The 22,831-nt window shown below is 36.6% G+C and overlaps 1 protein-coding gene across 6 annotated transcripts in view; it reads left to right on the top strand.

The window, feature by feature from the left end:
* Positions 1-22,831, top strand: part of SNTG2 (syntrophin gamma 2) — a 173,342-nt gene that overhangs the window by 48,010 nt on the left and 102,501 nt on the right. For all 6 annotated transcript variants that reach the window (XM_039348073.1, XM_039348074.1, XM_039348071.1 and 3 more), the window contains 3 exons: positions 714-757; positions 860-901; positions 19,316-19,403. In XM_039348073.1, the coding sequence (XP_039204007.1) occupies positions 714-757; positions 860-901; positions 19,316-19,403 (174 nt within the window). The remainder of the gene's footprint in view (positions 1-713; positions 758-859; positions 902-19,315; positions 19,404-22,831) is intronic.

The raw sequence follows: 22,831 nt of genomic DNA, 5'->3' as shown, positions 1-22,831 counted from the left end.
CTTTCCCAATTATAGAAATATTCAATAAAAACATTGAAAACACATGGAAATTTATATTCATATGGTGTAACATAAGCCTGTGAAACAAGAATGTTATCCTTCCAATAAGTGGTACAGCAATTTATGCTACTACATTACACTATGAGTTGGCATTCACATTAATTTTATTTTGCAGAAATGATGCAATTTATGAGATGAACTAATACTTCAAGTATTCAAGCTCACACTTAATTAAATTCCTGCTACAACTTATTACATTCTATGGACATATTTTCAGGAGGAAAGAACAAAGGAAGCAGAATTCCTACTTTGCTATATTACCAATTCTATTAAAAAAAATAAAAATCATGCTTCCTCCATTTTAATGAAATCTATCATTAATGAGAAACCACAATTGTGTTCCTTATAGGATAATCTTTTGTTGACAAAAAGTAGCTTTTTTTTTATATATATATGTAATGTTTAGTTTCTTTTTTGTATATGTTGCCTTTTGTTTTGTATTGTTTTTGTCTTTTTGTAAAATTTATAAAACTTTCAATTAAAAAAAAAAAGTAGTTTTCATAATTTTCTCAGAAATGGCACCTTTTTTTTTGGTTGCTCTGAATTACTGTGATGCTGTTTCAGGAACAACTTTCACAAAACAGCAGTTTTTGTAGCAGCGCGTACCATTTTAAGTCTCTCAAGTAATTTGTGATTCTTTTGTAATTCTGCAGCAGACCAGTCAGGAATGCTATTTATTGGAGATGCTGTAATACAGGTCAGTCCATACTTACTGGAAAGTATGTTGCTTGTTAATGTTTATCCTAAATGCCTTGTATTATTTACCTAATGTTTCAAATAATCCCTTTATGATGTTTAGGTTAACGGCATAAGTGTAGAAGGCGCTACCCACGAAGAAGTGGTAAGTTGCACAGTGATTTCTTTTTCTTTCCCTACTATATGTTATAAATTGCTGCCTAGATTACTCTTGCTTTCTTCATACATATTTTTCAGAGTGTTACAGAAATATTGGTTGGTTGTTCACAGCATTCATTCACATAATTTTCAGGCCAAGTTTTTTTTCATTCTCATGGAGTCTAGTACTAAGCTCTCTGTTCCTTCATGAAATGATATAGGATATAGAAAAAGCACAAAAAGAAGCTACAATTTGTAAGAAATAGTTAATAAAAGACTCTAAGCATTAATCATAAAAATGATTTTACTACCTCATCTTTATTGTCCTTTGTTAAGACACTATGTTCATATTTTAGTAGTAGTATTGCATTTTACAAGAGAGAAGCAAGATTTAACATCTCATTATTTCACTACTGAGTCACTCATTAATTGGCTCCAACTACTTATCTAAATTGTAGCATCCAGAAATTCCAAAGTTTGCTTGGTTTCAGCCATCTGGAAAATGGAGGTCAGAAAAGGGTATCTCAACAAATTTGAACTTTAAGCTGAGAACAGGCTTCCATTTCAAATATAAATCCCAATGCTATACTGTATTTTATCTTCCATTCTTTGTCCTTTTCCTTACTGTTCTTAATTTCACCACCAAATGTAGATTTTAAACTCAGTTCCCACCTATACTATTATTCTTCTGATGTTGAGCTACATAACTGATTATAATGAATTATTTGCCTTTGAGAGCCATAGAAGATATGTCCAAGGGACATCATACCTTCTCTGCAGTGGGCTCTTTTCCATTTGGTTGGTTTAATTTAAGCTTTACATTATTACAAATGTTTAACCAAATTTTAGGAATACAGTGCACAGCCACATGCATATTCTCCATTTATATATCAGAGCAGCAGGTTCCAGATCATTTTAAGAAGGCAACCAACTCAGAAGGAGAAAAATCAAGATAAAATGAACAAGGAAACTGAAACATAAAGCAAGTGGGATAAATGATAGGTCAGATATTCCATTGCTACAATTGTAGAATAGCCAAGGATAGCTGTTGATTATGCCAGAGGGGTGCCAAACATTTTAAAGGTAATGATTATGTCCCCTGAATGATTCAGGGGATTTCTAGGTTCAAGCTAAAAATCCTCTCTTCAGCAGCTCATGGTTTTGTGTCAGCTTAACCAATTTCACAGGATAGTTGTTGCCAGGAAACTTCACCTAAATATAAGAGTATACCAGATAAAACATTGATAATAATATGGCACAGTCAATGTGTAATTTCATGTTTGCAGGGCTAACCTGTAAAATTGATCAATCCTAAAAGGCTGAACATACTTAATAACCTAACAAGTCTGATGAAATGCTGGTTGAGTTAACGATTCTGTTGATAGAATTCCAGGACAATATAAGGGGTGTCAAAGTGCCGGCCCGCAGGCCAGATGCGTCATGGCGAAAGTGTGCCCACCCCATTGGCAATGGGAAAAAAGTCACGATATGTCGTGACACGTCACACGACATTGCGAGTTTGACACCCCTGATGTAAGGGATTAAAGCTAGTTTGATGTAATGGTTAAAGGTGCTGAATGGAAGGAAGAAGGAGTGTTAGGTATTTTCACCACCTTGAGTATTAAAGGCAGGATGAAAATGTAACAAGTAAAGTAAGAATGCAGAAAAAGTGGAATTACACCCAACCAAAATCTGTTGCTAGTATATAGTGCAACAGCTAGTGTTTTGCAACCACGACTATCAAAAGCTTAATAGTTTATCAGTGTTTCTTCTGAAGAATTCTATCCTTCCATATGAACTTAAAAATGTTATCATAAGCTCACCATCTTAAAATGCATTGATGAGTATTCTATCTCCTTAGTACAATCCCTATTGTGAAACTCACATCTGAGAGAAGTGAAGTTCCTCTGTTTTTATTTTCCTTTGCATTAAATGCATTAATTCACGCTGCTTTCAAATTGTATTACATATTGATTTGATGGATCTTTCATTGGATGGTGCTTAACCTAATTATTTTGTGTGCCTGTATCATACTCACATATATTTTCATGCTTTCAATTTTTATTTTGGGTATCATCACTTTTCAAATGATACCTTTCAAAATCCTTAGCTGATATAGTTACACTTTTATTTTAAGTACATTCACTCTTTTAGTAATATAATAAGAGTCACCTGATCTGCAAGATAGGCAGCAAATAAATGTGATAAATAAATAAATATGAAGGGTGATTTCATATCAGAGTTACTTTCTGTAGTTCATTTTCAAACTGAAATTTACAATTTTCAATAGGAATTTCTTTTGGTTCATTATCTATAATTTCTGTAATAGCTGTGCTATGGCAACCATTAATATTTTTCTTTGGAGAAAAAAATGCATGGCATTACATTGCAAGAAAGTTTTTTAAAAAGCTTTTTTTGCTGAAAATCACTTCACTTGACATGATAAGAACTTAATAACTGAACAAACGTCATGCCCAATTCATGATAATTTTAGTCACATTATAAGCAGTTAAAATGATTACAGTAACTATTAGCAAAGATTAAATTTGAAACAGTATATACAGCATTATTCTATTATGAACTCAATCAAATGATTTTATGAAAGGCAGGCCGAACTCAGCAATTAATATAAAATCATTTTTTTATTATTTCCTTCTTAAAACAATTGGGGATAAAATATTGCTGGCAGCCTAACCTGCAGAAAGAGAAGAAAAATGCCTATATAAATGCCTTTCTGCAATAGAAGACTTCTATATTTTCTGACATAAGTTACAGTGGTGCATAGGCATAGATTCCTATTCATTCTCTAACAAAAAATAGTTGTGCATGATAGTTATACAGTTATGCCCTTTGGAGTTCCGGGTGGGGGAGGGTTGTGGACTATGAGATCCTTCATAGCAGAGCTCCTCTGGAGAAAAAGCAGTGGAAACAACTTGCATCTTTCCTTGCTATCTTCCCCATTGATTTTCCTTGTAGGAAAGTAACAAAGTCACCACAACTGCAAGGGCCTGTTGTAAACCACCCTCATTCAGTGTGCTCAGAACTTTGAACAATCACTGAATGAGCAATTATAACCCAAGGACTAGCTGTATAAGAAATAAGAGGACATACAGCACAATCAGACTTTCAAGATTTTCTTACAGTAGCCAATCTAAATAAAAGTAGTTTTAGTCTTCATGTGGAGTTGATTTTCTTGTCTGGTGTACCTAGTGAGAATTATAATACACAATGGTTCGCTAACCATATTTTGCATAATTAGTTTTTAAAATGTGGTAAAGATGGTTAAGGTGCATTCATCCTGGCCTGCCTTGATCTCTTAGTGGTTTTTGATACCATCAGTCCTTGTATCCCTCTGGACTGACAGGGGATTAGGAGTGGGAAGTACAATATGGCAGTAGCTCTGTTCCTTCCTCCAGAGTTTGTTCCACTTGACCTTGACCTTGACCTTGATCTTGGTAGAGGAAGACAAGTCCAGTCCTAAGCCTCTAACATGTAAGTTTCCAAAGGGCTCTACTCTTCCTGCTCCTATTTTATACACATTGAAATTGCTATTCAGGGGGTACTCAATTATACTCTGGGTTGACCACATTAGTATCTGGAGGTTATGGAGGCATAGAAAAAGACTCAAGCTCATGCCTGACAAGTCTGAACAGCTATGATTTGGGGGATTTCTCTGATCTGAGCATTTGCCATTGTTGGCTCTGAAATATGTAGCACAAGGGTTCCCAACTGGGGGTGCGAGACAATATTCCAGGGGGTGCGAAAACTTGGGTTTTCAAAATGATAGTGTATATGCATAATTCATTGCTGTTATTTAAAACTTTTGTAAGGGGTGCAAGAATATATCAGAAGCATTCTAGGGGTGTGGGGTATAGAAAAGATTGGGAGCCGCTGATGTAGCACTTTCCCATGACTTCCTTATCTTTGGCTCCTGTTGAAGAACTAGGAAATGACTCTAGCTAGGAGAGCTGGAGGGCTAGCGAGGAGAGCTTTTGCACAGCTCCATCGTTGGTGACAGATGTTCCATTTCCGAGATTGGGAGCCTTACTTATTGTCAATAATAATTTGTTTACCATCTATCAGCACTACAGTAGTGCGGTTTACATGGGGCTGCCCTTGAAGACCCTCAGAAGCTGCCAATGATCAAGAATGCAAGGCACAGGTAGATAATGGGAATGTTCAATTCAACCATGTAACAACGTCCACGAGTTGCACTGGCTTCTAGTGGACTTCTGGGTACAACTCAAGATACTGGTTATCACCTATAAAATCCTTCATGGTTTTAGGCAGGACTATCGGTTTCCTATTATTTTTATTTTGTTTTGTGATTTCTGGCAGAAGGAGGTGTTTTCCAAGTCCCCTCTATTAAACAATGGACCCAGGAATTATGTCTTCTCTGTTGCAAAACCTGTCCTATGGAACAGCAGAATTCCTGAGGTTCAAATAGCCCCAACCCTCCTGTTTTATCTAAAGCCTTAAAGACCAGACTCTTTCCCCAAGTATTCATTCTTGACAAGGTGATTGGTTATTTGTTGATTGCTGTATTAATGAATTGTTTTTGAAATCATTATTAGGTTTATTTTATTTATTGTTAGCCATCCAGCAACATGTTTATTGGACAACTATGTTAATCTGTTAAACATATAAGCAAGTAAGCTAATAGTGCATATGTGAAAATTAGTTTACATATGAAACTAGTTACATTGTCTTCCCCCCCCCCCCGTGCAGTACAGTACACAGTAACATTGTGTACTGTTCTTTTCCTATGCTCTAGAAAGCTTTGCTTATCCTAAAATGGAACAATATGATGCCATGTTTGTGTGTGTGTGTGTGTGTTTGTGATCTGTTCCAATTAGTTATTCGTCATCGTATACATAATGCCATTAACATTTCCAATTGATACTTCTATAAAATGTGATGCTTTAATCAACAGGTATTACTGATACTTCCCTCCCTTGCTTTTCTACTGCATCACTCACTCTTTATGTCCTTCAGTGGCACAGTTCTTATTTATTCTACCCAAGTTTTCATTTCACCCTTTCTGACCAAACTTGTTCTACAGAAAAAATTCACTATAAAATTGACATTTTCACCTAAAAATATGTTGGTTATATCACCATTCAGTCCTTTGAATAAAACAGCTGCTTTAAATGGCAGTCAGAAGATGTAAAAGTGAGCAAAAGGAACTCTGTGATAAGATGTCACTTTCAATTTGAGAATTTCAACAAACATCCCAATTCAGTGGGTGCATTTTTCATTTGCTAAAGTGCATTCACAAAAACAGAATATGACGAGACAATTTGTTGGAAGTATGTAGTCCTTCACTGTTCAGCTTCTCTGTAATAATTTTCAGATTTAAATGGTTTCTGAACCTCTCTCTTATAGTACTCTCTCGTTCTGTGTACTACATAAAAAAGAATACATATCAAAAATGAAAGCTACATAGGTAAAGAAAAGGTTTAACCAGTATGTCCATAAAGAAAAGAAGAAACGGGAGACATGATAGCAGTATTGCAATATTTGAGGGGCTGCCACAAAGAAGAGGGGGTCACATTATTCACCAAAGCACCAGAGGGCAGGACGAGAAACAATGGTTGGAAACTGACCAAAGAGAGAAGCAGCCTGGAATTAAGGAGAAACTTCCTGACAGTGAGGACAATTAACCAGTAGAGTAACTTGCCTCCAGAAATTGTAGGCACTCCATCACTGGAGATTTTTAAAAAGAGGCTAGACAGTCACTTGTCTGAGATGGTATAGGTTCTCCTGCTTGAGCAGGGGGCTGGACTAGAAGGCCTCCGAGGTCCCTACTAGCTCTACTCTATTCTAATATAACTGTGGAATGAAAGCAAGATTTTGAGGGAGAAGGGCGAAATGAAATTTCACAAGCAGTAGAATAAATTCAGAGGCTCTGAAAACTTTGTCCTACTGCACCCTTCCAAAATGACAGTTAAGTGACTTTTTCCTATACAAATCTGAGATAGAATTGAGACTAGAACTCAGCAACAAGTAAACACACTACTCATCACAAGTAGTTGTACGAACGTAGAGAAAGATACGGGTTCTTAGAACATTTTTTAAAGGAACTTTTTTTGCATTTCCTCACATTCTGAAGCATCTCTTTCAAGGATGTATAGAACTTTAGTAAGTGTGCTCCAATAGCTCTTGAGAAATGCTAAAGATGAGAAAGAGCTCAGCCTTCCATCCTTCCAAGGTTGGTGAAATGAGGACCCAGATTGTTGGAGGCAATATGCTGACATGTTAAACCGCTCAGAGATGGCTGTAAAGAACTATGAAGCGGTATATAAGTCCACGTGCTATTGCTGTTGTCAGCTAAATATAGTATATGTTTAACAATTATCAGCTAAATATATGAATCAGATCATATAAATAATAAATCCTTGCTGTTAGCAGGTAATGGTGCATGTGGTATCAACTAAGGGTGATGACTTGGTAACACTTTTTCTGCAAGCATTATTTGAAAAATTTCTCATGAAGAATAACAGAGACCAATAAGAGGCTCATAAGATGATTATCACTGCTTATAGAGAATTGTGACTTCGAAGGTAAAATGTCTAAATGTTAAGGAGCATGAATAAAAACCTGAAAATAAGTGCATCATAATTAGTTGTGTGTGATTGGAAAAATGAAGCAAATTAAGTTATACCTAACTTGAAAAAGAAGGCTAAGGAGATTAATTGGTTGTACCTTGAAAGAAAGTTTTTAAAAGATGAGAAAATGGCTGGAGAAATATTAAGACATGCAAATGCTGGTTGAAAGAGCATAGGTAGCATGTGGTCTTTTCTGAGAATAAATGTTTATTCAAAGAAACTAAAAAATGTATTGTAGGTGCTCCGACTTATTTTGTTATATGGAAGTGAGAGCTGGGTGTGTCAGAAGAAACATAAAAGTAAGTTAGTTGCTGTGGAAATGAGGTACTTAAGTGTGTGTGGTACAGTAAAAAAGATATGACTAAGAATGAATGGTTGATGAATTAACATGGATTGTAATCAAAAGTGAAAGAAAGAGGTATATTGAGGTTGTTTGATCTTATGGAGAAAATGAATAGCATGAAATTGTAAGTCAATATGTGACAGAAGAGTATAAGTGTGGAGACACGGAGGAAGGTTTAAGATTTAGAAGATCGTGAATAGATTGTGTTGATGTTTCATTAAGTTTATTAATGACATTTTGAAAATAAAATGCAGTTGATGAAGTGTGTAGGCATGTGATGGAAGGAGGGAGTACAAAGGTAGAAAATTATGGCACAATACAGTAAATGGTGTCATGATAAATTAAATCAGGTACATTTCTTTTTCTTTTGGCTCATCTCTTTCTTTCAATTTCTTTTGCTTACTAATACTTCCCCTTTTTTGAGTGCTTTGTAAAATGTTGCTTATTCCAAAAGGGAATATCATGGTGTGTATGTGTGTGTATGTGAAATATGCACATCTTTTTTCAATATTTCTTTTCATACTTTTCTTTGTGCACATTGTTCAGTGGTATTGATTGCTGCCCCTCTGTGCTTTGGTGGAATCCATTTGTACAGACCATATATTTCCTTTCACTGAAATCTATGTGGATTTTTTAGCTTGAGTTGTTTAATCCTTATCAATATTTTACAACATCTCTTTTGCAGAACAAATACCCAGCATTTGGAATTTATTCTATGTGTAATGAAAATATAACAGAAACTATGATTCCTTTACTTTCTTGGGAATTTCTTCCCAGTTTTTTTTTTAATCAGAGTACTGTAGTCCTTTTAGAAAAGGGTAGTCACTTGGTCAAGAAAATTTCTAGTGTATCCTGACATCACAGCCATTGGAGATGAAGGTGCAACATTCTGAAATTCCTTAACTGACAACAAAGAAATATAAAATCTATGGCCATTGGTTTAGTATGCAAACTCTCACACTGTTGTCAATTCTACTCTCTGTCCTATTTTCAAATTGTATAGCATTTTGTTTCTTGGGTTTCCTATCAATACATTTTTATCACATTTTCACTTGCTAACTCTATTCTAAATCTAGGCTGCAGGTTATAAAATAAGATCAAGCAAGGTTGTTAGTTCTGCCTATATCCTGCAGCAATATCTCTATTTCTCTATCATCTCTTTCTATGGATGTGTGTCTTTTAAAACATTTAAGGGTATAGTTGATAGCAAATCATTCTTTGCTTGCAAGTTTGCTAAGCTGAAGCAAACATTTGTTTTTTTAGTATTACCAATCACTCTGCGTTCAGACTGCCCAAATGTTGCTGGCACTTTCTGCAGAAAAGGACATAACCAGGCTGATGAGAGCACATTAATTTTTTGTGGAGTCTTTTGGTTAATAGTATCCTTAACAAGTGATTGCTATTGCCTTTTAATTTAGAATAAGAAATAAAAGGAACCTTTGTAAAGCAAAGGTTAATTAGTTTTATTATTTGTTGGTGCTTGAGGACAAACTAATAATCTCAAAAGTTGACAAAAAGGAGCTATGCTCTTACCCAACAAATTACCATTTATAGCAAAGCCAGAGTTGATGCTGTTGTTTTTCTGATGATATTTCTTAGCTACCAACCAACTAGGTGTTGTGTCCAATCCAATACTCAGAATAAAATTTGTATGAGTTACCATTCATCAGTCTGTCTTAAATCCAAAGATACCAAGTGAACCAAATGTCCAGCTTCAGTGACTAAGGAAATTCCTGAATATACCATAGTGTACTTTTGAAGTGAAAGAGAAACAATTGTCTCTTTTTATAACCTAAGGCGGAAATTCATTAATTTTTATTTTCAGTTGGGAGATATACTTCAAGTATTTCTTATAGCTTCAAAGTATGCTTTTGGTTAAACTTTATATTTTTGCACATATACAGATACTTTGTTCCCTTAGTCTTTTTAAAAAAGTAATTAGTCACTTCCCCATATTCAATTTTTTTCAACATACATATTAAATTAGTATCTTCATTTCCTTGTACACAATCTGCCCATTTAGCTATAATGGAGATTGACCTTTTATTTGTGTCTGCAGAATCAATCCTCTTTGGTATAAGAAGTGGAGATTGAATCTTTGTCAAGCTTTCAAAATTCTGTTATTATATTTCTTAACAATAAAATGGAATCTTGGTAGTCTTGTTACCTGACCTGGCTTTCTTGAAAGGGCTGAGGTCAGCGTAGAATTATTTAATAGAAGTTAATACCAACAATTAAATGCCAAGGACCATACGGATATCTGAAATACCGTGTATGGATCTGATTTTACTAAGAATGATTAATTTGAAATTGGGCTTTATTATCATGACATAAATTGCTAATGCTGAGCAAAAGTTGTAAATGATGTTTTAAAATTAATGAATTATTCTGTGCTATCTGATTAAATTATAATTAGTGGCATGATTTACCATAAAATTATAACATGTTGCTACAGCATACTAATGTGAATTTTTATATTTTCCTTGGTTATTCACAAAAGAGCTTGAGATCATACTGCTTTGAATTACACTATTTTCCCCAGAAATGTAAAAAGCTTCAGATGCAGATTTGAAGGCTTCATTACCATAACATTAGCAAAGACAGGGGCAAAGTGATTAGGTGATGTTGGTGGCCTAGAGAGAAAATATCAGTTCATTCCACCTTTAAAATGGATATTAATGAAGTTTAGAAAGCCACAGATTAGAAAATAAATATCTTTTTCATTAAACATGGACAAAACCTCAACCAGCATTTTTTTAAACTTTTACTCTGGTCATTTATAAACAATTTGACTGTCTTATAATTCCCATAATATTTAGAGTTAATTTTTTTTTCCAAAAGGTTTTAATGTACCATTCAATTTACTCAATGTTATGTGAAATGAGTGTTCCTAATTCTATGTTCCTCTATTTATACTTGACATTGAACAGAAGGAATCTTTGTGGAATTAAACATTTAAATTCCTTATATCGCTGAAAATGCCATGTCATTCCTATTGTGCTAAACAGATAAGAGAACAGACTTTTTGAAAAAATATAGAATATAACAGACATATATATATATATATATATATATATATATATATATATATATATATATATAGGTCTTTGGTTGTTCGGGTTTTCTCCCGCGTAAAATTGGAAGTGTCTTGGCGACGTTTCGACGAAGTCCCATTCGTCATCTTCAGGCTGGTGTTTTCAGCTTCGTGCTGAATTCATTGCTGCTCGAAGCACGAAGCTGAAAACACCAGCCTGAAGATGACGAATGGGACTTCGTCGAAACATCGCCAAGACACTTCCAATTTTACGCGGGAGAAAACCCGAACAACCAAAGACCTATATACAAATACCCGCGAAAACCTCAGAAAACAATATATATATATATATATATATATATTATATATATATATATATATATATATATATATGTAGGTCTTTGGTTGTTCGGGTTTTCTCCCACATAAAATTGGAAGTGTCTTGGCGACGTTTCGACGAAGTCCCATTCGTCATCTTCAGGCTGGTGTTTTCAGCTTCGTGCTTTGAGCAGCAATGTGTGGTCTTAGCTGTTTATTCCTTTTAACTGCCAGTGGGGGTATGAACTGATTGGGTGGGAGCTTGGCTGTGTTCTGATTGGGTGGAGGTGTGTTCTGAATGGTTAGGGGCTTGGCTGTGCTCTGATTGGCTGGGGGAGTGTTCTGTTTGGTTGTGCTCAGGTTAGTCTGAGTTGCAGAGGGGTTTGAGATTTTGGGCTGCCTTGCTATTTTCTGGTTTCGCATTCGTGGTCCTGCTTCCTCTTCATGGAGGGTGTCAGTTTGCTTCATGTATGGATTGGAGGGGTTTAAAGTCGAAACGTCGCCAAGACACTTCCAATTTTACGTGGGAGAAAACCCGAACAACCAAAGACCTACATACAAATACCCGCGAAAACCTCAGAAAACAAATATCGAACCTCTACGGGGAGGAAATCCACCATCTGATCAGGACCTATGAAAAACTTGAAGTCCAAAGAGCTTCCATTTTATGCAACCTCGCATTCCTACACAACTGCCGAGATCAAAATCTAATCCCCACATGTTTCCAACTGAAATTCCACTCCAACTCTGCAGCCACCAAACGGATCCTGAAAAGAACAGAATTGGCCTTAATCAGAAATGAACTTCACACAAAAAGATTCCTCCTAGACCAAATTAACAAAGATCTCCTCACACTCCACCTCAAACTCAGCAACAAGATCCACCCCGCACTTTGGGACAAATCCAAACAACTCGCCGTCTGGAGAGCCGAAACACAGACCACCCTCAAGACAGATACACACACCAACAAACTCCGAAGACTACAAGAACGCCAGAAACAAACCCCTCCTCCCTCACAGCCACACATGAAACAAACAGTGCATAACATCTCAGATAGGATCCTCACCAAAGCCGAAACCAATGTCCTTTCCAAAGGATTCAACTTTGCAGTCGCTCCCAAACACATCCCCACTGAAACCATTATATGTGGAGTTGAAACCAGCCTGACCAAAATCAACCCCGACGACGCCAACAGAATCAGACTCAAAATCACCAACATCCTCTGCACCAGCAAGCCACCCAAAAGCAACTTACCCAAAGAGGAACAGACAGCACTACGTAACCTGAAAGAAGACACCAGCATAATAATCCTACCAGCAGACAAGGGCAACGCCACGGTGGTTATGAACACATCTGACTACCAAACCAAATTAACCAACCTACTCCAAGACTCCACATACAAACCCCTAAATACAGATCCCACCACCTACCTGGAAAAAACCACCAGATCCAAAATAAAAGCCTCCCCCATTAGCGAAGAGATCCAGCAAAGAATCATTCCCAGAGAGAAATCATCCAGATGCCCCAAACTCTATGGTCTCCCCAAGATACACAAAGAAGGAACCCCACTCAGACCTATAGTCAGCTCCATAGGCTCACCTCTACAAAACCTAGCCAAATTTCTCGCCAAACAACTACAGCCCTATGCAGAATCCATCACCTCACACGTAAAAAACTCATTCCAGTTTATAGAGATCATAAAGAAACAAAACTTACAGCCCAGCGACCTACTAGTGAGCTTCGATGTCATATCCCTCTTCACCCAAGTGCCTATCAAAGAAGCCTTGACAGCTATTCAAAACAAATATAACCCCCCCAAACACATCTTAGATCTGACCAACCACTGCCTATCCAACACATACTTCATCTATAATGGACAAAAATACAAACAAACAGAAGGAGCACCCATGGGATCACCCCTCTCACCTGTCATTGCCAACCTCTACATGGAACACTTTGAAACCCAAGCTCTAGAAAAATCGGATCACAAACCCAAACTCTGGCTCAGATACGTAGACGACACCTTCATAATCTGGCCACATGGGAAAGAAAAACTGGACAACTTCCTCACACACCTCAACAGCCTACACCCCAAAATACAGTTCACCATGGAAACAGAAGCTAACAACCAACTTCCCTTCCTGGATGTCTTAGTCTACAAGAAATCCAATGGCTCCCTAGGACACACCATCTACCAGAAGAAAACACACACAAACCGCTATCTGCACGCTCTCTCACACCACCACCCAGCACAGATCAACTCTGTAGCCAAGACACTCATCTCCAGAACAAAACGCTTAGCTGACGAACAACACCTAAAACCCGAACTACACACTCTCACCAATGTACTAACATCCAATGGATTCCATAGAAATAAGATTACAAACCTAATCCAAAAAGAAACCCCCACTAAAATCCAAGACAAAGAACAAGAAAACGGCAAAGCCCTCCTCCCATACATAAAAGGCACCACAGACAGAATCAGTAAGATCCTCCATAAACACAACATCAAAACAGCATTCTGCACAAACAGAAAAATATCCACCATCCTTAGAAACCCCAAAGATAAAATTGAATTAGAAAATCAAGGAGTATACGAAATCCCATGCACCACTTGTCCCACCACATACATCGGACAAACCAACAGAAGAATAAGTGCACGCATTGAAGAACATAAGAACTCAGTCAAAAAAGAGGAACCAACATCTTCCCTGGTCCAACACCTTAAAGCCACAGGACATGAAATTGACTTTAAAAATACCAGAACCATTGCCAAAAGTGAACATTTTAATAACAGAATAATCAGAGAAGCCATCGAGATAGAAAAACGCCCACACAGCATGAACAAGCGAGATGATACCTCCCGCCTACCAGCCATTTGGAAACCCGCCCTTATTGACAAACGACTCCCTAACACAAAAAATGATACCAGACCCACACTCACAAAAACCACACAGGATGTCACCACCACACATCCACGCAAAAAACAAACCCAAAGCCACACCGATGACGAGGCACGACCACAAACCAGAAGCCAGACCACAGCTGCATCATTAGCCACTTTAAACCCCTCCAATCCATACATGAAGCAAACTGACACCCTCCATGAAGAGGAAGCAGGACCACGAACGCGAAGCCAGAAAATAGCAAGGCAGCCCAAAATCTCAAACCCCTCTGCAACTCAGACTAACCTGAGCACAACCAAACAGAACACTCCCCCAGCCAATCAGAGCACAGCCAAGCCCCTAACCATTCAGAACACACCTCCACCCAATCAGAACACAGCCAAGCTCCCACCCAATCAGTTCATACCCCCACTGGCAGTTAAAAGGAATAAACAGCTAAGACCACACATTGCTGCTCAAAGCACGAAGCTGAAAGCACCAGCCTGAAGATGACGAATGGGACTTCGTCGAAACGTCGCCAAGACACTTCCAATTTTATGTGGGAGAAAACCCGAACAACCAAAGACCTACATACAAATACCCGCGAAAACCTCAGAAATATATATATATATATATATATATATATATTTGTGTGTGTGTGTGTGTGTGTATGTATTTATATATCTGATATAAATAGATTGGGGAAGGGAATAGGGATGAAGGAAGAAGAAATTATTGTGACATGGTTCAGAATGCACTAATAAATGAAATAAATATGGCATGAGGGTGCTCACACTGTATCTATAGGCAACGACTTAAAGCAGGTGTGTCTTTCCCCAGGATTGTGCAGCTGCACAAATATCAAGACACAATTGGTTTAAGGAGTTGCCCAAATGTTCTGCCTTAAAATATCTTCTTCCTTGTAGCCTTATAGTGCTGCGTAGCATATTCTCCTTCCCCCTTTAAATGAGATGTAGAGGTTTTGTTCTGGTTGAGATCCATCTGTATCCAGACAGAAGGAATTATCCAATTAAATCAATGACCTTTTTCTTGGAACATATCAGAATAATGTACAATTATTATTCAGTCTCTTTCTTGCAGAGAGTACAAAAGATGTGCCCAAATGGAAAAATAAAATACAAAATGCAAATAAAGAATTGACCAAACAGATCTCAAAATGATTCAACAAATCTGTAGCTAATATGTCTCCTCACAGGTACAAGAATGTTCAGGCATACTGTAATACTCCTTTAGTTAAGACAACTCTTTACCACAAATAACAAATTCCCAGAAGCCTCAAAGTCGTATTGCTTACAAAAAAACTATCCCTTGAGCTTGTATCTTGGCATTCTTTATTTCAATGTATAAACTAGTCCAGTACAATTTGCCTCATATACAGCAAGTTTAAAAATGGTGACCATAGAAATATTTACTTTTTTTCTCCCATTTTTAGGCAAGCATTTCAAATATTTCTATACTGCTAGTTATTCAAATGTCTACGGAGATTTTCAGTCATCCAGGTTATAGTTATCCCAAAGATGCTTTTTTTTTTCATGAAGCAACTGGGCTTTCTTGTTTTTCTTTGAAAACGTTTTGCTTCTCATCTAAGAAGCTTCTTCAGCTTTGACACGATGGTGGGGAATGGAAAGATTTATATTCCTTGCAGACAGATGTTCATTTGCATTCTTTTAGTGAGTCATTAATGTTACCTGGAGGTTTATCTGTGTTCTCAGGGTCATTTGAGTGGTTCAAATGTGTGTGGAGACTTCTTGGAACTATTGAAAGGACTGTGTTGTAGACTGGAGATAGATGATGTCGTATCCCTCCCTCTCTGTTGAGAGGGGACTGTTCAGTTTTGACATAGATGGCCTTTGACATCTTTGACCTTTCTTTCAAACCAGCGGTCCTCTCTGTCCAAAATGTGAACTTTGCTGTCTTCGAAAGAGTGGCCTTTGCCTTTTAAATGTAGATGGACTGCTGAATCATGTCCTAATGGGTTTGTTCTCCCATGTTGTGCCATACGTTTATGAAGTTGTTGTTCTGTTTCCCCAGTGTACAGATCTGCACTTGGCTCACTGCAATGTACTGCCTATACCACATTGCTCGGTTTGTGTCTGGGTGTTTTATCCTTGGGGTGGACAAGCTTCTGCCTTAGTGTATTCTTGGGTTTGAAATGGGCACATATGTTGTGTTGACCGAAGATCCTCCTGAGCTACCGTCACCACATTTGTACTGTAGATGGATCATAAGCTTTCTAATGATCAGGAAGCAGCAGGTGAAGCTAGGGAAAATCATATTGAACCTCTGTTCAATTAACACAGGAGCCCCCCAGGGCTGTGTGCTGTCCCCATTACTCTTCTCACTCTATACCAATGCCTACATCTTGAAGGATCTCTCTGTTAAAGTACTGAAATTTGCAGATGATACAACAGTCATTGGTCTCATTTGAGATGATGATAAATCTGCATATAGACAAGAGGTAGATCAACTGGCCCTGTGATGCAGCCAGAACAGTCTGGAGCTGAACATTCTTAAAACTGTAGAGATAATATATTTTAGAAGAAGCTCTCCTATTCTACCACCTCTTACAATATTAAGCAACACGATATCAACGGTAGAGACCTTCAAGTTTCTAGATTCTATTATCTCCAAGGACTTGAAATGGACACCTGCCATTAGAATCATCATTTAAAAGTCACAGCAAAGAATGCATCAACTCAGAAAGCTCAGATTTCCCCAATGATCTCCTGATACAGTTCTACAGAGGAATTACTGTCATTTGTACCTCAATAACTGTTGATTTGACACAGCAACCAAACAGGAGAGGTATAGACTTCAATGGATATTAGGATTACAGAAAAAAACAGTCGCGACCAGCCTGCCTTCCATTGAGGATCTGTATACTATATGAACCAGAAAAAGGGTTAAGAAAATATCTACAGATCCCTCACATCCTGGACATAATCGGTTTCAGCTTCTCCCCTCATGACGCTGCTATAGAGCATTGCATGCCAAAACAACTAGACATAAAGATAGCTTTTTCCCTGTGCATCACTCTGCTGAACACTTAATTTCCACAGCACCTATTACTTGCTGTTTATATGTACACTGTGAGCTTATGCACCGGAGACAAATTCCTTGTGTGTCTGATCACACTTGGCCAATAAAGAATTCTATTCTATTCTATTCTATTCTATTCTATTCTATTCTATTCTATTCTATTCTATTCTATTCTATTCTATTCTATTCTATTCTATTCTTTATTGGTATAAAGGGATAAATCAGTGCACCAGGGTTCTATTGAATTTCCAGTTTATCCACACTAGTTTATTTGATGATATAAAGATACAGTTTTCCCAGATTGTCCTTGTTCATATGCACATATTCAATTTTATTTCATTTTTTAAAAACTTTTTGTGGGTTTGAATTTTTTTTATGAATCTCTCTTTCTTTTTGTAGAAATATAGATTTTATAGATGGCCCACTTGGGGCCTTTTCTCATAGTTGTACTGTCTCATAGTTTATATTACATTCATGTTTTGACTTCCAATAACACAGGTTGCCATCATTGCCTAACTTAGTGTGGGTTTTTTTTCTCTCTGCCTTGAGAAAAAGAGCTCTTATATTAGAAAATACATCAAATGTTTTCATCCAGCAGCCCCATTTATGATTGTTTTTTTTAATTAAAAGACAATATATTGTAGAAGGACAGTAATCATACCAAATACTAGGCAACTTCCAAAAAGAAGCTAAAATAGAGAGATATTTTCAGGCAACTATAGTCAGAAAAGATTTTGAGATATCTGTCCCTGATCTAAGTCTGGATGTTCTTTTAAGAAGAGTAACACATAATCAGTCAAAATATTTAAGAGACAGAGTTATGGACATGAATATGCCTGGATTGCCCATATCCTAAGGGCAAATCTGAAATCTTAACACTTGAGCAGTGATGAGGCAGGGCTTAGATTTGGGCTTAGATTTTAGTTGAGATTTTTCACTAATAAAAAAGCAGAGTTTCTTCTGTAAGGAGACAATACATTTTGCAGTAATGGGTGATTAAGTGAGGATACTTGGCAAGCACTTTTTGCCCGTTGAATGGTACTAGTAATATTATAAATATTGTCATAAATGCTCATTGCTTTTGCTACTAACCAGTAATTCAAAGTGAAATTTTATTTTGAAATAAAGTATAAAGTATAGATAAGGAAAAAATACACACACATGAATGTGTGCACTACCTGCTTGTCAAGAATCTTCTACTTGGGTATTTATTATTTTTACTGTGATATAATTTAGTGTGAAATAAAATTGAGTCTGAATTTTACCTCACTGCAATTGTGTCAGTCAGGTTACTATTAAAATGATTGGCAAATCATTAATATTTAATATATATTAATATTCTTTGTTCCCAATTGTTAAATTTGTAGGAACAACAATTCACAGGAAATTGTAACTCAGCATTCTTATATTCTTTGCATGCAGCCAGAATCATACCGTAAATTCTGCCAGAATTTCATAATCTAACCAGAGGGGAAAATGAATTTGGGATTTTAAAAATATAAAATATATAAGCATACATCTAGATTAGTTCAATCCCACACTGAAATTACAGCATTTTCCTTTAACTAGATCAGTGGTTCTCAACCTTTTTATACCGGCGACCCTGGTCATAAGGACGCGCGACGCATGCGTGCCGCAGTGCGCACATGCGGCGGCGCCCCGTGCGTGGTGCGCATGCGCGGCACACCCCCTTGCATCGCCCCATGCGCGGCGCACATGCGGGGTGCGGTGCACATGCGCGGTGCCGCCAGCTGAGAAAAAAATGGCGGATCGCATTGTTTGGCGACTCCTGTGAAATGGTTGTTCGACCCCAAATGGGGTCGCGACCCACAGGTTGAGAACCACTGAACTGGATTGTCTTCTGTTACATAAGAAATGGCTTTGAAAAATTTTATTTATTTATTTATTTATTTGCTTGCTTGCTTGCTTGTTTTTGCTGTGTAGGAACTAAGAATGTTTTTCATTTTTAATTTTTCATCTCTTCCTTGATTGTGGATAATTTAAGCTTTATAGTTGCTGTGGTTTGATCCTCAAGATAATCTTCATTCCAGTGATAAAGTTGAATATTGAACTTGTGACACATCTAGTGAAATGCAGCTTTTTGATGTAGATTATTTTGCTCTCTGTGGCTGGTTCTTTGGTATAAAGTAGCTGTTATTTATCACACTGACAGGTGCAACTACTGCGAAATGCTGGCGATGAAGTTGCCATCTCCGTTCAATACCTCAGGGAAGCACCATCATTTCTAAAGCTCCCATTGGGTAAGGGAAATTAACAGATATCTGTAAAATATTTTCTGGTACAACATTTCTCATGACAAATAGACACTTCTTCATAATACATCTTTCATGAGTATTTTATTTAAGGAAAGCTTGTAGATCAAAATGCTGTATTATTTAAAATTTATCTTTGCCCCCTCCATATTTCTTTATTGGTTTATAGCAATTTGTAAGCTGCCAGCTGACTAGGCTGTGGCTGGCGTAGCACATCTAAACTGATTCCCTGGACTGATATTCTGTACAGGTAGTCCTCGGCTCATGACTACAATTGACCCCAACATTTTTGTTGTTAAGTGAGACATTCGTTAAGTGAGTTTTGCCCCATTTTCTTGCCATAGTTGTTAAGTGAATCACTGCAGTTGTTACTTTATTTTAGTAACCCGATTGTTAAATGAATCTGGCTTCCCCATTGACTTTGCTTGTCAGAAAATTGCAAAAGGTGATCACGTGATTTCAGGACACTGTAACCGTCACAAAGATGAATCACTTGGCAAGCACCTGAATTTTGATTGCGTGATCATGCTGCAAAGGTTGTAACTGTGAAAAATGGTCATAAGTCACTTTTTCAGTGCTGTTGTAACTTTGAACAGTCACTAAATGAACTGTTGTAAGTCGAAGACTACATGTATAACCAACATATACAGACATACCTTAGTATAGGTGAACCAATACCAACATCTTTTTTTCTGGTGACCAGAACTGGATGTAGTATTCCAAATGTGGTCTCACCAGTGCATCATAAAGCAGTACTATCACTTCATGTGATCTTGAAACTATCCCTCCGTTGATGCAACCTAGGAGTGTGTTAGCTTTTTTGGCAGCTGCAGCAAACTGCTGACTCATACTTAAGTCGTGGTCTACTAGGACACCTCTCTCACAGTTGCTGCAGTTGAACCAAGTACCACCTAGTCTATGCCTGTGCATTAGTTTTTCTTTCCTATATGTAGGCATGCAGTTTCATCAGCAAAAGCATGCAATGTTCAAGTTTCCATAACCCAAACTAAGCCAGCCCACTAGTCAATTAGCACATACTAAGAGAATTTTAAGCAAATAGGCAACTCCTACCATAGGGCATTCCTTACTTTGTCCATGTAGCATGTTTTTTTTCTCCTCCTGGATACCTAGTAAGTCATCTGCTGTAAGCACTGGGCTGTAGTTGCCAATTTAGAAATTAGACATTCTTGGAAATAAATGTCAATGTCATCCAACTGAAGTTTTTGAAAGACAGTCTTAGCATGACAATACACTAGCATAAATCATAGTTTCTCAACCACTGCTCTATTCTCTGAAACAGATAGAAATTAATGATAACTTTGTCTGCATGCATTGAAAAAATAACTTTTACCATTTTTAAAAGATTAGAAATACTAACAATGATGCTATTTGCTCTTACTTTGGGATTTTGAATAGAGGATATACTAATGTCCACAAACACTTCACTAACAGCCTGGATGTTTGTTTGTTTTTTAAGTGTTGTAGCAATACTCTCCATGAAAAAATAGAATAATATTTATGTCAAGACTTTTATTTATTGGCTGAAGACCATGAAAAGCAGGAATATACTTTTCCTACAATAAAAGGGTTAGTTTATAGAAATACTAGAGAACAGGTCTTTTTAAAAAAAAAAAAAAGAAGAAGAAGAAGAAGAAAAGAAGAAGAAGAAAATGGAGTATTTCTCCTCTGAGAGGGACAGCTGCCATTCTAGTTCTTATTTGTAAACAATAATCTAGAAAAATTTCGGGAAATTGAGGGAGGCTGCAAGATTGGTAGGAGGGTCATACCTATTCTGTATCAATTTTAGTTTCATTTAGTCATCAATCTGTCCAATCTAGCATAATGACATTTTTTTTAAAAAAAGTAAAGTAAAAATTATTTTCATGTAGAATTTTCTTAAAATATACTCTCTAGTTAATCACTATCTCTTGCCCAATTTCTCCAAATATCCTTGCAACATTGTAAATATAGAATATTTATTTTATTTATAGGTTGTATATTTATTTATTTATAGGATGTACGTTATATATATATGGTTAGCAGCTGACTATGTGACTTATGTACATGTGAATTTATGCCATGATATGGAACATATTATCATTTATGGTGGACATGCCCAGTTGCGAAAAAATACTGGACTACAATAAGAAGATGGATCGAAGAAATAATAGACCAACCTGTAGACTAGAAACCAGAGATCTTTTTGCTGGGTATTTTAAACAGAAAATATAGTAAGAAATACGGTACTTAATTTTACATATAACAACGGCAGCAAGAATAGCATATGCACACTTCTGGAAAAATGAGAATATACCAGCAGAGGAAGAAGTGATAAGAAAAATCCTGGACTGTGCTGAGATGGACAAATTAACAAAAGAGATAAAAGAAAAGGAAGACACAGAGTACTATCTAATATGGAACAAGTGGTATGATTGGTTGGAGACTAGAAATAATAGAGGAGAATAAATGTGGAAAGGTCAAAAGTGGAAAATGTGTGTATAATAATGTATAGTAATAATAATATGTATGAAGGAAGAAAAATGTAAATAAGAAACAACGGGGCAATAAGGACAAATATCCTAAAAAAAAAATAAGGGGGGGGAAATGTAAATAATAGAAGATTACCGTTACGAAATTACTGTTAAAAAGGGGGGGATACTGTGTGTGTGTGTGTGTGTGTTATGTTTTGTTTTGTTTTGTTTTGTTGGTTTGAAAATAATAATAAAAAAAATAATTTATGCCATGATAGATCCATTGTAGTAACTTATGTCATATCTCTTGAAATTAACTTTATAATGGATTTTCCAGGCAACCTTGGAAGAAAATGCTGCATTGTGATTATTTCACTATAGATAAATATTTATAAATTTATACACCATTTCAATCAAACAAATATGTATACGAAAGTAACAGCTGCAGCCAATGCAGCAGTAAAAATGAAAATGCAATATAGTATTGTGATGATGATGTTATTCATTCAGTTGTCCCCAAGTCTTGGCAATTCTATAGGCTCCGTGTCTCCACATCTTCCAATCTTGTACTACTTCTTTGGTAATATTCTACAATAAAACAAATATTGACAGTTAAAAATTACAATTAATCCTTGGAAAACCTCCTGCAAAGTTTTTAATGAGCTTCTGCAAAGACTCGAAGGTATACTTCAAACAAACAAACAAACAAACAAACATCCTGTGCTCTTGAATTTGATGGGTGGAGTCTATATCTATAGCAATCTCAAAGATGCCCAGTCTGTCACATGTGATAGCTTCATGTGAATCAAGATTTTTAACTTTTATACTGCTCCAATTGTGAATCATCTTATGTATGCTTTTGATTGCTAAGGAACTTTGCTTTTGAATGCAATGATACTTTGGTCTCTGTAACAATCTTTGCATCAAATTCATTTTTAAGAATTG

Source organism: Crotalus tigris, unplaced genomic scaffold, assembly GCF_016545835.1.
Source record: "Crotalus tigris isolate CLP2741 ecotype Arizona unplaced genomic scaffold, ASM1654583v1 scf7180000018117.651136, whole genome shotgun sequence".
NCBI classification, from domain to species: Eukaryota; Metazoa; Chordata; class Lepidosauria; order Squamata; family Viperidae; genus Crotalus; species Crotalus tigris.
This window is presented reverse-complemented; position numbering and strand designations above follow the sequence as displayed.